The sequence below is a fragment of the Abramis brama genome, assembly GCF_963993115.1.
Source record: "Abramis brama genome assembly, chromosome: 6".
In the NCBI taxonomy this organism is placed as follows: domain Eukaryota; kingdom Metazoa; phylum Chordata; class Actinopteri; order Cypriniformes; family Leuciscidae; genus Abramis; species Abramis brama.
Window position 1 is genome coordinate 40,009,958 of NC_139968.1, and position 16,352 is coordinate 40,026,309.

Consider the following 16,352-nt stretch of genomic DNA (forward strand, 5'->3'; position numbering starts at 1 on the left):
CTTTGAGCAATGATGGAGCTATAATAGACTCTTCTTATGAGCATATAAAACAAAACAGCTCCTTGGAAAAAATGAAATGTAGCCTAATATTGTAGTAGTTATAAACAAAGGTCTATTTTTAGTTCAGATTAACATTTGAGGGCAGCAATTTTATTTGTGTCAAAATAAAACCAATGTAATGTTACTTGAAAGCATTATAGCCTACTATCCCTGCCAAACTTCCATGGTTGCAATTGTTACTACAGTAAATCCATGGTGAATGTTGCTGATCTGTGGACACTGGATAGTTCATTCATGGCACAATGTTTCTTCCTGGCTTCCATGCGCTGTTTGATCCGTTTGATCCGTTAATAACGGAGAAATGTGAATGTTTCTCACTAGATCTTGCAGCGATGTTATTACTTAAGTGGCAAATTCAAATTATTTATTTACTGGATCTCTTAGCGCTGTGTAGTAACAGTGTCGCTTGATCAAGATTGGCTCGCGCCGCTTTGGTCCAAACTGATAAACAGGATAAACTTGACTTCGGAGTTGGTCTGTGGAGAAGTAAGCCTGGGAGTGCGTCCATCATTGCCAGTGGATGGTGTCATGGTAATACTGGGAAATAATTTAGATGTATGGGTAATTTAGGGTATGGCGAGAGGTAATTCCACCACCTGTGGTAGTGTCCACTCCATTGATTGAAGAGTCTGATGTTCTAATGCAAGAATTCCCTGAGGTATTTGAAATGTGTGCAGTAACCCGTTCGAGGAGTCGTGAGGCATCTTGTGAAGAAAAAAGATGTGTTTAACTGTGTGTCTGGTTTGTTTACTCTTTTTCCTATTACTCATAGGGAGTTGATGACTGCACAACAGAATGATCCTGGGTTACAACAACTGTTTGAGAATGTTATTCCATCACAGGAGGTAAGAAGTGCTGCCAGTGGAAATTTTATCCAGGATGAGATACTCTTAAAGGGTTAGTTCACCCAAAAATGAAAATTCTTTCAGTAATTACTCACCCTCATGTTGTCCCAACCACGTAAGACCTACGTTCATCTTCGGAACACAAATTAAGATATTTTTGATGAAATCTGAGAGCTGATCACTCCTCCATAAGTTTCTATGTGATTGAAACTTGCTGGCCCAGAAAAGTTATTAAAGAGATCGTTAATATAGTCCAAGTGACTACAGTGGCTCAATCTTAAGTATATCAAGCGACGAGAATACTTTTTGTGCGCAAAAACAAACAAAAATAACGACTTTATTCCACTATTCATTTCCTTCTCTCTGGGCCTCGAGTTAGTTTACGTAGTGTTTTTGCGTAGCGCGTCTGTGTTGCACATCACCACATAGGCTCACTATTAGTCGACGCTGGTCATGTGTGTGATGCGTGATGACGTGTAACACAGAAGCGCAGCGCAAAAACACTACGAGGCCCAGAGAGAAGGAAATGAATAGTGGAATAAAGTCGTTATTTTTAGTTTGTTTTTGCGCACAAAAAGTATTCTCGTCGCTTGATATACTTAAGATTGAGCCACTGTAGTCACTTGGACTGTATTAACGATCTCTTTAATAATTTGTCTGGGCCAGCAAGTTTCTGTCACCTAGCAGCCTACGGAGGAGTGATCAGCTCTCAGATTTAATCAAAAATATCATTTGTGTTCCGAAGATGAACGAAGGTCTTACGCGGTTGGAACAACATGAGGGTGAGTAATTACTGACAGAATTTTCATTTTTGGGTGAACTAACCCTTTAAGGAAATTTATCCCCTGTAAGAAAGGTTTGATGGAGGAATCTGTAATTCAAGTAGTGGTGCCAAAACAATTTCGAGGGGTGGTAATGTGAATTTCACATGGTGAAGTTGCTGGTCATTTCGGAGTAAATAAAACATATAACAGAGTTTTGAGACAGTTTTATTGGCTATGTTTGAAAAAGGTTATTTCGGCCTTTATTAAAACGTGCCATACCTGTCAGTTGACAGGGAAACCGAATCAATCTTTGAAACCCTGTGTCCGATTGCAGTTACAAGTAAACCCTTTGAGCATCTAATAACTGACTGCGTGGGTCCATTAATCAAAATCAAAATCAGGTCATGTATATTTGCTGACTGTGATGTGTCAGGCAACTCGATACCCGGCAGCTTATCCGATCAGAAGAATTACTACTAAAGCAGTTGTGAAAGCTTGGTAACACTTTAGAATACTGTATCTTACTTACTGCATAACTAATAAGGAATTGTTGAAGAACTAATAGGTAATTCTTCATTAACTACTTCTTCACTGCTGTTAACTATTAAATGCCCGACCAGAGAGGAGCATTTGGGACACTCAGACCACAACATGGTCCATCTCATTCCTGCATACAGACAGAAATGAAAACTATCCAAACTTGTTGTGAAGACATCAAAGCAAAGGACCAGGAAGGCTACAGAGGATCTTCAGGCACGCTTGGACTGTACTGACTGGGATGTATTCAGGACTTCTACCAACAATCTGGATGAGTACACTGAGGCTTTGTAGTATGAATATGTTAGCCTTAAGGTTATGAATAAGCTGGTGTTCTCCAAAACAATGACAAAATGCACACTTTAGAGATATAAGCATTCAAATCTTACAGTCTCTCACTTCCGCTAAATGGATCACAAATATTTATGACATCACCGCGGACTTCAGCTTCTCATCACATCTTCTGTCCAATCAAATGCTCTCTAGAATCTAAAGCTCCGCCCCCTATGTTATAAACACCACCTGGCCAAAGCGACCGTTGTCACGTCACGGAAAATCATGGGTTGGAGATGCATGTTCACTTACTCATACACTTGAGTTTTATTCCATTTTCAAACTGAACGGTGTTTAAGAATGAAATGGCTAGAGTTTATTCATACCTCTACTATTGACTCGGACTTGCTTCCATGGTGCTGTCAAGTATGAATTGCAGTCTGTGAGGTAAACTAAACACTATTGGCTATTTGAAAAGAGGGAGGAGCCATTCAATATGTCCCTGTTTTAGTGGAAATTACATCAACGCATCATAAAAAGCTGCATTTTCCAAGTAGTCCGAGTATGCACAGTAGTGAACGCTGGACCCGAGTCTACGCAGTAGTGAACGCTGGACCCGAGTCTACGCAGTAGTGAATGCTGGACCCGAGTATGCACAGTAGTGAACGCTGGACCTGAGTCTACGCAGTAGTGAACGCTGGACCCGAGTCTACGCAGTAGTGAATGCTGGACTCGAGTATGCACAGTAGTGAACGCTGGACCTGAGTCTACGCAGTAGTGAACGCTGGACCCGAGTCTACGCAGTAGTGAATGCTGGACCCGAGTATGCACAGTAGTGAACGCTGGACCTGAGTGTAGCACACGTTTGGATTATCAGCAGTAATAAAGTAGCTTTTTACTTTATTATTATAATACGAATAATATTTGAATCCTGTCAAAAGAACTAGGGATCGCTATGGAGACGGCGGGTTAGCATAAGAAGTAACAGACAGAAACAAGATTAATTTAGAAATATAATTGTTTCAATTTGATTTGGAAAAAAAGTAGAAAGTCAATAAAATAAAAGAAATTACAGAAACACAATAAACAATAAAACTGACTGTGCAAATTTCCACCTCGAGTGCACTCTTGTCGGTGTTTTCAAATATGTACCCACATAGTCAGTTCAACATTCAGGAAAAATAAATAAATAAAATAGAAAGATATCACAAAAGAGTATAATCTCTCTCTCAAAGGGATTTCAAGTGTCTCTCATGAAAAGTTAAATGTCTCTCAATTCTGGGTGATAGTTGACCATACACCCTCAAGAAGAAAAGAAAAAAAAAGAAACAGTTCTTTAAGTCGAATTTGTCGTGCTTCAATGAGTTTCAGTGGAAACTCAAGGAAAGGATATCGAGCCTCCTCTCCACCACGCGATGTCTCCTTTTCTACAACTGGGTTGGCTCGCCATCAAACTCGCAGTCTACAGGATGTTACAGGAGGTCGTGCAGATCTTCACGAATCAAGAAGGAAGAAAGAAAAGAAAAAAAAAGAAAAAAACAAAGGAGAGAAAAAAAACCTGGCCTGATCACAGACCAGAACATTCATTAAGTACATTTCAAAATAAGTTCCACATCTAAGATCTAGATTAACATCTAATACACAATTAAAATTTCTTCATGAACTAATATAATCACATTCGTTTACCTCTAAATCACTAGTTCTCTTTCATACAGACACGTAGCCAACAATGGTGACGCTGAACTCTGAAATGAACAAATAATAACCATGCGGTTCACTATGACCGCTCAAACTTAAGTAATTACATACTAGTACATACAAATATCTTTTTCTTCACAGAACTGCTTAACTAATGTACCTTTATGATCGATTTTTTTCTTTTGCTCTCACTCGGGCGCACCTCGTGTGTGATCGTAAAATGGCGTCGATGAACTGCAATGTGCAATGGCCATGCGCTCTCACTCAGGCGCACCACGTGCGTGATCGTTAAATGGCGTCAGTGAACTGCAATGTACAATGACCATGCGGTTCACTTTAGACATTTGTTACCACTCGGATCAAAATACAATTTTTAAAGAAAATAATCAGTCCACAGCAACTAATTTAATGTTTAGTAGCAGTAATTCTATCCTATTATGAAGTATTAGTCTTTTATTATCATTAATTATGTGATACTGACTCACCAATAATAATTTATTCCTCTATTCAGTCGGCTTCTTGTTCAGAATGCATCAAATTAACTATATCTCAACTTCTCAATACTTTTTTCGAAGATTTTTAACCTCAGATACATAAAATGGATCGCAACGATGGGATTGCGTCTGCTCTTCTCAATCAAGCTCGTCTCTTCTGTCATCGCGCATGCTCGTCGACACTCATGACGTTAATGACAAGAGAGCTCTCATTGGTTGATCGCTGAGAATTTATTTTAGAATATATTCACATATTTTACTTAATATTCTTAATCTTAATAATCTCTTATCGACTTTTATTAAGGGAAAATCATATAACTAAATTGTGTAAATTAAATATTAACTTTATTTAACCTGTGTTACATGAGTCTACGCAGTAGTGAACGCTGGACCCGAGTCTACGCAGTAGTGAATGCTGGACTCGAGTATGCACAGTAGTGAACGCTGGACCTGAGTCTACGCAGTAGTGAACGCTGGACCCCAGTCTACGCAGTAGTGAATGCTGGACCCGAGTATGCACAGTAGTGAACGCTGGACCTGAGTCTACGCAGTAGTGAACGCTGGACCCGAGTCTACGCAGTAGTGAATGCTGGACCCGAGTATGCACAGTAGTGAACGCTGGACCCGAGTCTACGCAGTAGTGAATGCTGGACTCGAGTATGCACAGTAGTGAACGCTGGACCTGAGTCTACGCAGTAGTGAACGCTGGACTCGAGTATGCACAGTAGTGAACGCTGGACCTGAGTCTACGCAGTAGTGAACGCTGGACTCGAGTATGCACAGTAGTGAACGCTGGACCTGAGTCTACGCAGTAGTGAACGCTGGACCCGAGTCTACGCAGTAGTGAATGCTGGACTCGAGTATGCACAGTAGTGAATGCTGGACCTGAGTCTACGCAGTAGTGAACGCTGGACTCGAGTATGCACAGTAGTGAACGCTGGACCCGAGTATGCACAGTAGTGAACGCTGGACCCGCGTCTACACAGTAGTGAACGCTGGACTCGAGTATGCACAGTAGTGAACGCTGGACCCGAGTATGCACAGTAGTGAACGCTGGACCCGCGTCTACGCAGTAGTGAACGCTGGACCCGAGTCTACGCAGTAGTGAACGCTGGACCCGAGTATGCACAGTAGTGAACGCTGGACCTGAGTCTACGCAGTAGTGAATGCTGGACTCGAGTATGCACAGTAGTGAACGCTGGACCCGAGTCTACGCAGACTCGGGTAGTGAACGCTGACTCGATTAGTGAACGCTGGACCCGAGTCTTCTTTATTTATTATTGTATATGAATGTATTTAAGGGAAATATAAACAATAAAGCCTTTAAAACTGAAAATTCTTTAAAAGTTCAGCGTTCTGCTTTAGATTTCAATATGTCCTAAGATAAACATAAAAAGCCATACATTAATAAATCTCACAGATGCTTATACATGCAAAATCAGTTTGTGAGAAATGACATCATCAATCATGTACCTGATGTGTGAATATGTGCTTGATCTTGTTCAGCTCTTCTGGATCTGATCTCATAAACCACAATACTGACAGTAGCCACGCCCACCAGAGCAGAGAGGACCAATCGGATCACAGCTTCAGTAGGACCACAACAGTGGACAGAGTCTGAGGAATAAACACATCAAACTGAGATCAGATCAGTCAATAAACACTAATATCAGTGCTGTCGTACCTGCACATGTGTGACAGAGTGTGTTGATGTCCAGATGTGTGGTCTGGTTGCTGATGGGATTGTTCAGCACACAGCTGTAGGTGTTTTTATCCTGATATTCCACCTCCAGAGGTAGAGAGAGACTGATGCTGAGATCAGACGCACTGATGCTGGACAATACACTGATTCCTTTGTACCAGGAGAGAGTCACATGACTCACATTCACCACTGATGAACACACCAATGAACATGATGATGATGAAGATAAACAGTGTGAAGAGTTACTGATGATGACAGGAACAGGCAGACGAGTTGGAAAACATGAGAGAATAAATTAACAGTGAGTAACAGTAAATAAGTGGCTATTTTATTAGTCAGTGTTTGAATGTTTTTATTGAGAGTCAGTGCAGTCTTCAAATATTTCACCAACTGGTTGAATTCCACCTGGTAGTCTTAAGCAGAGCTGAGAAAAAAAGAAAACAAACAGAACAAAGAAAGCAGAACACAAAAAAACTCTCACTAATATACACTTCCTAAAATGCAACAATTTAAATGTGAAGTAATTCACCATTTAAAGAAACACTGATTCTGTATGTGGTCTCTGTCATGCCGCTGATGGTCACTTCATATTCTCCAGAGTCTGTGGTTGTGGTGTTTGTGATGGTCAGAGATCCAGTCTGATGATCCAGCTTCAGTCTGTCTCTGAATCTCCCATCAGATATAGAAAAGATTCCAGCCTCTTTATCCATTACAGCTATAAGAGTCTCTGGACGTCCAAAAGTCCACATTATCAGATCGTGTGTCTGGAGTTCAGTATCAGAGTTTAGAGTGACTGAATCTCCCTCCATCACTGACACTGACTTCACCTCAACACCAAACACACCTGAAGAACAAACACAACAAGATTTTTCTGTTTGAATCAATAAATACACTTTAAAAACAACATAGTGATGCTCTTCCGATCATTCGTTTCCCAAAAATTAGAAAATAGCGCCATTTTCGCTTTACTTTTTTTAAAGAAAAAACCCCATCAATTTTACGTTCAGTGTGTAGAAATGGTTAAACGGCATTAATATTTGATCCAGTATTCAGGATCTAATCATCTTAAATCATCATCATGTGCCCGTTGTAGGCCCTTTCGGTGATGGACAGGGGTCATCTCTCTGAGGCTCTGAGGATATGTGGCCCATACGCACACTGTCAGAAATAGGGGTACAGTAGGAGTCCATTTATGTCCCCCAAGGTACAATCTACACTAACGTACCCCATAGGGCTTATTATTGGACCTCAAGGTACATATATGTACCTTTTTGAGGGTCAAAAAAGAATTAAAAGGTACATATATGTTAAGGTACAATATTGTACCCTTGAGGGTACAGCCCCAGTGACAAGCCATTGTACCCCTAAAGGTACAATTATGGTACAAAACCTGTTGCTGTGGGTAGCCTTTCAAAACTAAAATACACTCTAAAAAACGCTGGGTTGAGACTGTTGGGAAAGGAAGCTGGGTTGATTTGACACAATTTGGGTTGAGTTTTTATAGAGTAGGCTATAGCATTTAGGAAGTAACATGCACCGTTAAGGGAATAAATATGGTACAAAGGTTTATATCGAATCTGTGATAGCTTTTGTTCCTTTTCTTAAGAGTGTGTTCTCTGACACCTTTCTATCATTGGCAGCATTATGTTTTTCAGCTATTTGAGTTACAGTAGCTCATCAGACCAGACAGGCCTTCACTCTCCACGTGCGTCAATGAGCCTTGAGCTCCAATGACCCTGATGAAGGTGCACTAATTATCCTTCATTGCACCACTGTTGATACAAGACTTGCTGTTTTGGAGATGCTCTGACCAAGTCATCAAGAAATCGCTATTTTGCCCTTGTTAAAGTCACTCATATATTTTCGCTTTCCCATTTTTCCTGCTTCTAACACATGAAATTCAAGAACGTTTGTTCACTCACTGTCTAATATATCCAGCCCTTGACAGGTGCCATTGTAAAAAATATAATCAATGCTGTTCACTAGTGGTTTGTTTGTTTTATAAATAATTATTAAATAATTATTTGTATAAAAATACTTAAAGAAAATTAAAAATGTGAAGACTTGCAGCACAATTGACACTGTAATTGTGACTCACCATAGAGAGTAACACTGAATCTGTAAGTCATCTTCCTCCTGCCTTTGATGGTTAGTTGATAACGTCCAGCATGTTCAGATCTGGTGTGTGTGATGGTCAGAGATCCAGTTTGATGATCCAGCTTCAGTCTGTCTCTGAATCTCCCATCAGGGACATCAGATGTGGAGAAGATTTCATCCTTTTTATTAATGTGAGCTATAAGAGTCTCTGGACGTCCAAACGTCCACATTATCAGATCATGTGTCTGTAGTCCAGTATCAGTGTTTAGAGTGACTGAATCTTCCTCCGTCACTGACACTGACTTCACAACATCAACACCAAACACTCCTGAAGAACAAACACAAGATTTATCTGTTTAAATCAATAAATAGACTTACTGATGTTTAAAGAAATTTTGAAATCAATAATTTCCAAACAAAAGTTGGTCTGATCTCCACACAACATCAAACACAGAAAACACTTCAGACGAGAATCACGTCACACTGAAACTAATGCTGTTTGAGCTTCAGTGTTTTTAATAGAACCAGCATTTAGAAAAAACAACAGTGAATCTGTTGTAGAAACAACTGAAGCCATAAAAAACACCACTAACCAGTTTTCAAACTCACCATCCAGACGCCACAAACACAAGCAGAGCAAAACAGGGAGAAACATCGTCAACGGTTTCAGTCCACAAATATAAAAACTCTTCAAAACCATTCAGTAATAAAAGGATGTGAAGCTGCTCTGAAGTAAAGTGAAGTGAAACTCTATAATCAGCTCAAATAACCACATATCTTTAACCGTTAATGCATGTGACCATCTAACTCTTTCTTTCCGATTGATTCACATTCTCCAGATACAACGTCCTGTAGATCAATGGTGTCATTTTTAACATCAAACTGAGCCATAACATGCTTGAGAAGTTAAAAATCAGAGAATGTTTGTTTATTATAAACATAGAATACATTTTTATTTTGGTATATAATGAAACATCTTAACCTGTGAAGTGACAGATTTTGGATTCTCTACCCACCTCTGCTAATAAGACTCATGCGCATGCGTCGCGTCTGAACGCGTTGTTGTCTTTGGAGCTCCATCGATTGATTTATAATTCTTGATTTCTCTTTAAACTCACTTACAACGAACATTTTCTATTTTTCCTCACCTCATAGTTACAACGCGGACTGTTGAGCAGACGTGTCTCAAGCCTAGTGATCCAACGCTGGATACTCTTATAGGTTACGTCCGTGGATCACGGCTGAACGCGTCTTCTCCGCACTCATTTATAAACAAACATTTTTTTTTTCGCCTATCGTGCGTCTACTCCACACCTGTACCACTAAAAAGACGGATTATATCCAAGACTTAAGCCATAAATTAGTATTAATATTGATAGCATCACTGGTAGCGTCGTTGCTAACTTAACTTACTGTCCATCTGTTAAAATGGCGAATATATCAGATGTAAGTAGTCTACCTTTTGGTGCAGGTGAGGACACATTTGAGCTACACGCGTTGCAGTCTGAGCTGGAAGCTGTTGAGAAACAGATCCACGACCTTTTAGTGAGAAAAGCCGAGCTGATAGACCGGCGGTTAGCTCTTGAAACATCACGCGCCGATGCACACAAATCAGTGATCAACGTTACTAACCCGCTGACTCCGACCTCGTCTACTCCGTGCGTTACTCAGCATCGGTCACGAGCGTCGAGGCCGCGATCAGCTATGGTCTCGTTTACGCCGGCTCCAACATGCCACCACGAAGCCTGGATATTTCCGCAGCGGAAGACGCGAGTCAGGGCTAGGCCAAGAAAACTCTCTCCGACCCTCCCGGTTTTCGAGATATCCACACAAAACCGCTTCTCCCCTCTTCGCGAAACAGAACGCGATGCTGTGATCATCGGTGATTCCATCGTTCGACACGTACAAAATACGTTAAATAAAAGTAAGGTGCATAGTCACTGCTTTCCTGGTGCTCGTGTTTCTGAAATCGCTGCTCACGTTCCCGAGATTCTGAACGAGCGCGTCGGAACTGTGGTCCTGCACGCGGGAGGGGCCGACATCAGGCTGCGACAGACAGAGGTTCTGAAGAAAGACTTCAGGAATCTGATCGATACGGTACGCAGCACATCGCCTGATATAACGATCATTGTGTCAGGACCGCTTCCCACGTACCGACTAGGTCATGAAAAGTTTAGTAGATTATTCGCGCTAAATGAATGGTTAATATCATGGTGCAATGAGCAGAAACTGCTCTTTGTAAATAATTGGAATCTGTTTTGGGAGCGTCCTAGGCTTTACCGTGCTGATGGCTTACACCCAAGCAGATTCGGATCGGATCTTCTGTCAGATAACATCTCCAAAATGTTAAATACCTTTTGACTAGTAACCAAAAGTTCAAATCATAGTCTCTGCTGCACCAAATTAACTGATTTAAATAGTGTAGAACATTGCATAGAAACTGTGTCTATTCCTCGTTTAGTGAGATCAAATAATAAATCTACTGCAGGATCTAGAAAAAATCTAATTGTTATTAAACCAGAAAATGTTGCTATTAGTAACCAAAAACAATTTCTAAAGCTAGGTCTTCTAAACATTAGATCACTCACACCTAAGGCAGTTATTGTAAATGAAATAGTCACGGATAATAGCTTCGATGTACTTTGCCTTACTGAAACTTGGCTTAAACCTAATGATTATTTCGGTCTAAATGAGTCTACTCCATCAGGATACTCCTATAAGCACGAACCCCGTCTGATTGGTCGTGGCGGCGGTGTTGCAGCGGTCTATAGAGATATTCTCAATGTTACTCAGAAAACGGGTTATAAGTTTATTTCGTTTGAAATACTTGTACTAAATGTTACGCTCTTAGATGTTAGAAAAAAATCCATATTATCTCTAGCCTTGGCTACCGTATATAGACCGCCTGGGCCTTAGGCTGATTTCCTAAAAGAGTTTGCAGATTTTCTCTCAGATCTATTGGTCAATGTAGATAAAGCATTAATTGTTGGAGATTTTAACATACACATAGATAATCCAAATGATGCGTTAGGGGCTGCGTTTATAGATTTATTAAATTCCTTTGGGGTCAAACAAAACGTCACCGGACCAACTCATCGTCTTAATCACACACTCGATTTAATTATATCATATGGAACCGATCCAACCGATATAGATATCATTCCACAAAGTGATGATGTCACTGACCATTACTTGGTAACTTGCATATTACGTACTGCTGTAATATGTCATGCGGCGCCGCGTTTTCGACCAGGCAGAACAATCCTTCCATCCACCATAGATAATTTCTCGAGTTGCTTGTCTGATCTGTCTCAGCTGCTGCCTGAACCCAAACAAACAGATGAACTAGAAGAACTAACTAGCACTATGAGCACCATTCTCTCTAGAACATTGGATGTTGTTGCACCCGTTAGATTAAAAAAGGTCACAGAGAAAATTAAAGCACCATGGTACAATAATACTACGCATGTTCTAAAGAGAGAAACCCGTAATTTAGAGCGTAAATGGAAACAAACTAATTTAGAGGTCTTTAGAATCGCGTGGAAAGACAGTATGTCACGTTATAAAAAGGCCCTAAAAGCAGCCAGGGCTGAGCATCTCCGCAAACTAATAGAAAACAACCAAAACAATCCTAGGTTTTTATTTAACACCGTGGCTAGACTAACAAATAAACAGACATCACCCGAACAAAATATCCCGTCACAGTTTAGTAGTAATGATTTCATGAACTTCTTCACTGAGAAAATAGAAAACATCAGAACCACAATTGTAAACGTTCAATCCTCAATCGCACCTTATAATTCAGCCTCAATTATCACCCCGCAAGAACAATTACAGTGCTTTACAACTATAGAACAAAAAGAGTTAAATAAACTTATCACTTCATCTAAAACAACAACATGTTTATTAGATCCTATACCAACTAAACTACTGAAGGAAGTGTTACCTGTAGTGGAAGAGCCTCTCCTCAATATTATTAACTCGTCTTTATCTTTAGGTCATGTTCCAAGAACATTTAAACTGGCAGTGATAAAACCTCTCATTAAGAAACCACAATTAGACCCGCATAATCTAGCAAATTATAGACCCATTTCAAATCTACCTTTTATGTCTAAAATACTAGAAAAAGTTGTGTCCGCTCAACTGGGCTCTTTCTTGCAAGAAAATGATATCTATGAAAAGTTTCAGTCAGGATTCAGGCCGCATCATAGCACTAAAACTGCGTTCGTTAAAATCACAAATGATTTACTCTTAGCTTCTGACCAAGGCTGCATCTCAATACTAGTTTTACTTGATCTAAGTGCTGCGTTCGATACTATAGATCATACAATACTCTTAGATCGACTACAAAATTATACTGGTGTTCAGGGACAAGCATTAAGCTGGTTTAGATCATACTTATCAGACCGCTACCATTTTGTCTATTTAAATGGAGAAAAATCGATTATAATTCCAGTAAACTATGGAGTGCCGCAGGGATCTGTGTTGGGCCCTCTGTTATTCTCAATATATATGCTGCCACTTGGAAATATTATAAGGAAACATGGAATTAGTTTCCATTGTTATGCTGATGACACTCAAATATATATTTCATCACGGCCGGATGAAAACGCTAAATTATCCAAATTGACAGAGTGTGTTAAAGATATAAAAGATTGGATGACGCGTAATTTTCTTTTATTAAATCCAGACAAGACAGAGGTAATACTTATCGGTTCAAAAAACCGCCCACAGAACCTCTCACAATACAACTTTGACATCGTAGGATGTCCTGTTACTTTATCCTCTACAGTAAAAGACCTGGGTGTTATACTCGATTGTAACCTGTCTTTTGAAAATCATATTTCGTATGTTACAAAAACAGCCTTTTTCCACCTTAGAAACATTGCTAAGCTACGTAATATGCTATCAGTTTCTGATGCAGAAAAGTTAGTTCATGCATTCATGACCTCGAGACTAGATTACTGTAATGCTTTATTAGCCGGTTGTCCTGCATCCTCAATAAACAAGCTACAGTTAGTCCAAAATGCAGCCGCTAGAGTTCTTACTAGATCAAGAAAATATGATCATATAACACCGATTTTATCATCACTACATTGGCTACCTATAAAGTTCCGTATTAATTATAAGGTATTGCTACTGACTTATAAAGCCCTAAACGGCTTAGCTCCAGTCTATTTAACGGATCTTCTATCGCCCTATAATCCATCACGCTCTTTAAGATCAATAAATTCAAGGCTTTTGGTCATACCTAGGATATCCAGATCAACCAAAGGAGGGAGAGCATTTTCACATTTGGCTCCAAAACTCTGGAATAGCCTTCCTGATACTGTTCGTTGCTCGGACTCGCTCTCCCAGTTTAAAACTAGATTAAAGACGCATCTTTTCAGCCAGGCATTCATATAATATTGTTAATCTCACAGTTTCAAACTACAATCCGGCCTCTAGTTCATAAATGCCAGAGGAGAACTGGCCCCCGACTGAGCCTGGGTTCTCCCAAGGTTTTTTTTTTTCTCCATCAGGTCACCTGATGGAGTTTTAGGACACCATTAGGCCGCTTGATGGAGTTTTTTCGGTTCCTTGCCACTGTTGCCTTTGGCTTGCTCAGTTGGGGATATTTTGGGGATATTTAATTTTATTCTATCAATCAATAAATTCCACTAGAAACAAACTTTGTTGTATTATTTTATTTTAATACTGTGAAGCTGCTTTGATACAATCTGTATTGTGAAAAGCGCTATACAAATATACTTGATTTGATTTGATTTGATATATGTTAGTTAGCTTGAAAGAAATGAGGAAAGAAGTTATTCAGCCAAAATAAATAAATAAAAGGGAAACAGGGTAACCCTGACCCAAACACAGAACGTTGGCACAACGTACCTGTTGTGGCAAAAATTCATTAAACAATCATCACCTGCGTAAGAGACACTCTGAAATTCAAATGATCATTAAAAAGTATTTTATTCTTGCAAGAAGGCCCAGTTGAGACACAGAAGTCACAAGTACAGTCTGTGAAACAAGTGCGACGTCCAGAGGGAGGGCAGAGGAGCCTTTATACTGCTTTTAAGGTCTCCTGCTTACAGGCCCTTATCTAAACAAGGGAAGGTTTCTCTGCTAGTGATCTAATTCTGCTGAGTTTATTCTTACAAACTCACAAGTTCTAAATTGGACGGCCTAGGGGTCAGAGCCCCTTTTCAATCTGCCTCCTCCTGATGTCTCACCCGTTTCCCAGTGTTTAAACACACACACACATTAGTCATATGTTGGCAGACCACATACAGTCCAGCAAAGAGTCATTTCAATGTCTTACTGAAAGTAAATGAAAATCAATACTGTAAATCAATGAAAATCAAAATATCCCCTAACAGTACCCAACCTTCTAACAACGTTTTAACAACATAACTACGTTGTGTGGTGAAGGTTGTTACAGCGTTGTCACAATGACATTGACCGTTCAGGGCCATTGCTTAAGTTTGTGCTATGTGTCTGGACAACCACTGGATGACATGTACTCGTCACCATAGATATCATATAATAAAGGCTAGATGTCTTACGGAGGAGTCACTTCCGGCATCACCGACAGCCATCTTGCCACAGGGAAGCTGTGCATTAAGGTGAGTGATCAGCACGAACACAAATCCTCTTATCTCGCTGAAATCTTGACGGATTTACAAACGGTTTGGTTTCTTACAAACATTATTGGGCCATTCTACAGAATTGGTGCAAAGTCAGAGTTGGAAACATCTTGAAATTTTTTCCTCACAAATTGTGCATGTATGCAAATTGTATAATATCCAAGGTACGCTTTTCTAGTAATTGTGCAGTTAATTCTCATTTTGTATTTTCAGAAAATGCTGGAATATTTTCCTTCTCCCCAAATTTGTCACTACCGAAACACAATATTAAATAATTTATTAAGAAGGCTTATAATGACCTATTAAGATTTTGTTTACATCTACCTTATAAATATATATTTTTGAAAAATATTTTTACAGGTTATATCAATAAAGATTATAATTTTAATAATATTTTGAGTGTAATTTATGAGATTTGTTGTATTTTGAACCCAATCTTTCTTTGTAGAAGGCATACAGTTTATCATACTGATTTCAAAGTTAAGGATTCATTAGTTTGAATATGCATTGAACCAAACACTATCATAACATCTTATTTGATAATTCAATATACTTTATTTTTGACAAAACATCCCATGTTATGGTAGTGACTGCACATTTTTGGTAGTGACAGTAATGTTTTGGTAATGACCACAATACTTAGTTTGCCATGGCTGAATCAGACTGTCCACATTTTATGTTAATATAAATAAATAACTATGATGCACATATGCAGTCAGTACATATAGCAGACACACATCTGACAGTAAATATCTTATAAGAACACTTCTGTTCTTTTCTTCTGAGCTATTCTATACTTTGGGTCTTGAGGTGCAAGTAAGAAGAGGTATGCTCATAGATTTTTCTTCCTAAAAAAAACAACAACTTACAATGTAGACTGTTTCAGAACCACTTTGTTTTATTTTCACATTTTCAACATTTTGCTTATGAGTCATTCAGATAAATCTCCAGAACCACTGAACTGTGTGTGTGTGTGTGTGTGTGTGTGTGTGTGTTTACATCTATCTATAAATTACAGAAACGTCTGTCTGTCTGTGTGTGTGTGTGTGTGTGTGTGTGTGTCTGTTATTCGCATATCTCTCGAACCGTTAGTCCGATGGATTTCAAACTCGACAGGTGTCTCGCTACGGGCACGAGTAAGTGCAGTGCCAAGTTTGACGTTGTTTGGATGAGAAATGCTAAAGATATCGTTAAATATATCATTTTTAGAAGGTTGTGGTTTAAAAATAAACATTCTGACATAA

The 16,352-nt window shown here is 39.4% G+C and overlaps 1 protein-coding gene across 1 annotated transcript; it reads right to left on the reverse strand.

Annotated features, from left to right (window-relative positions):
* Positions 1-3,422: 3,422 nt before the first annotated feature.
* Positions 3,423-9,185, reverse strand: LOC311084229 (uncharacterized protein). The gene is made up of 5 exons (XM_084116147.1): positions 9,080-9,185; positions 8,472-8,798; positions 6,356-7,217; positions 6,145-6,288; positions 3,423-4,224 (listed from the first exon to the last, which is right to left on the reverse strand). Exons 1-3 carry the CDS (start codon positions 9,168-9,170, stop codon positions 6,883-6,885), a joined length of 753 nt encoding a protein of 250 aa, XP_083972273.1. The 5' UTR covers positions 9,171-9,185; the 3' UTR covers positions 3,423-4,224; positions 6,145-6,288; positions 6,356-6,882.
* Between the last annotated feature and the right edge of the window lie 7,167 nt (positions 9,186-16,352).

Coding starts and splice junctions, on each gene's coding strand:
- LOC311084229 (XM_084116147.1), bottom strand. CDS start 9,170: ATGGTTTTGAAGAGTTTTTATATTTGTGGACTGAAACCGTTGACGATG. Junction 8,799..9,079: donor GTGTTTGTGGCGTCTGGATG/GTGAGTTTGAAA, acceptor TTTGTTCTTCAG/GAGTGTTTGGTGTTGATGTT. Junction 7,218..8,471: donor ATTCAGTGTTACTCTCTATG/GTGAGTCACAAT, acceptor TTTGTTCTTCAG/GTGTGTTTGGTGTTGAGGTG.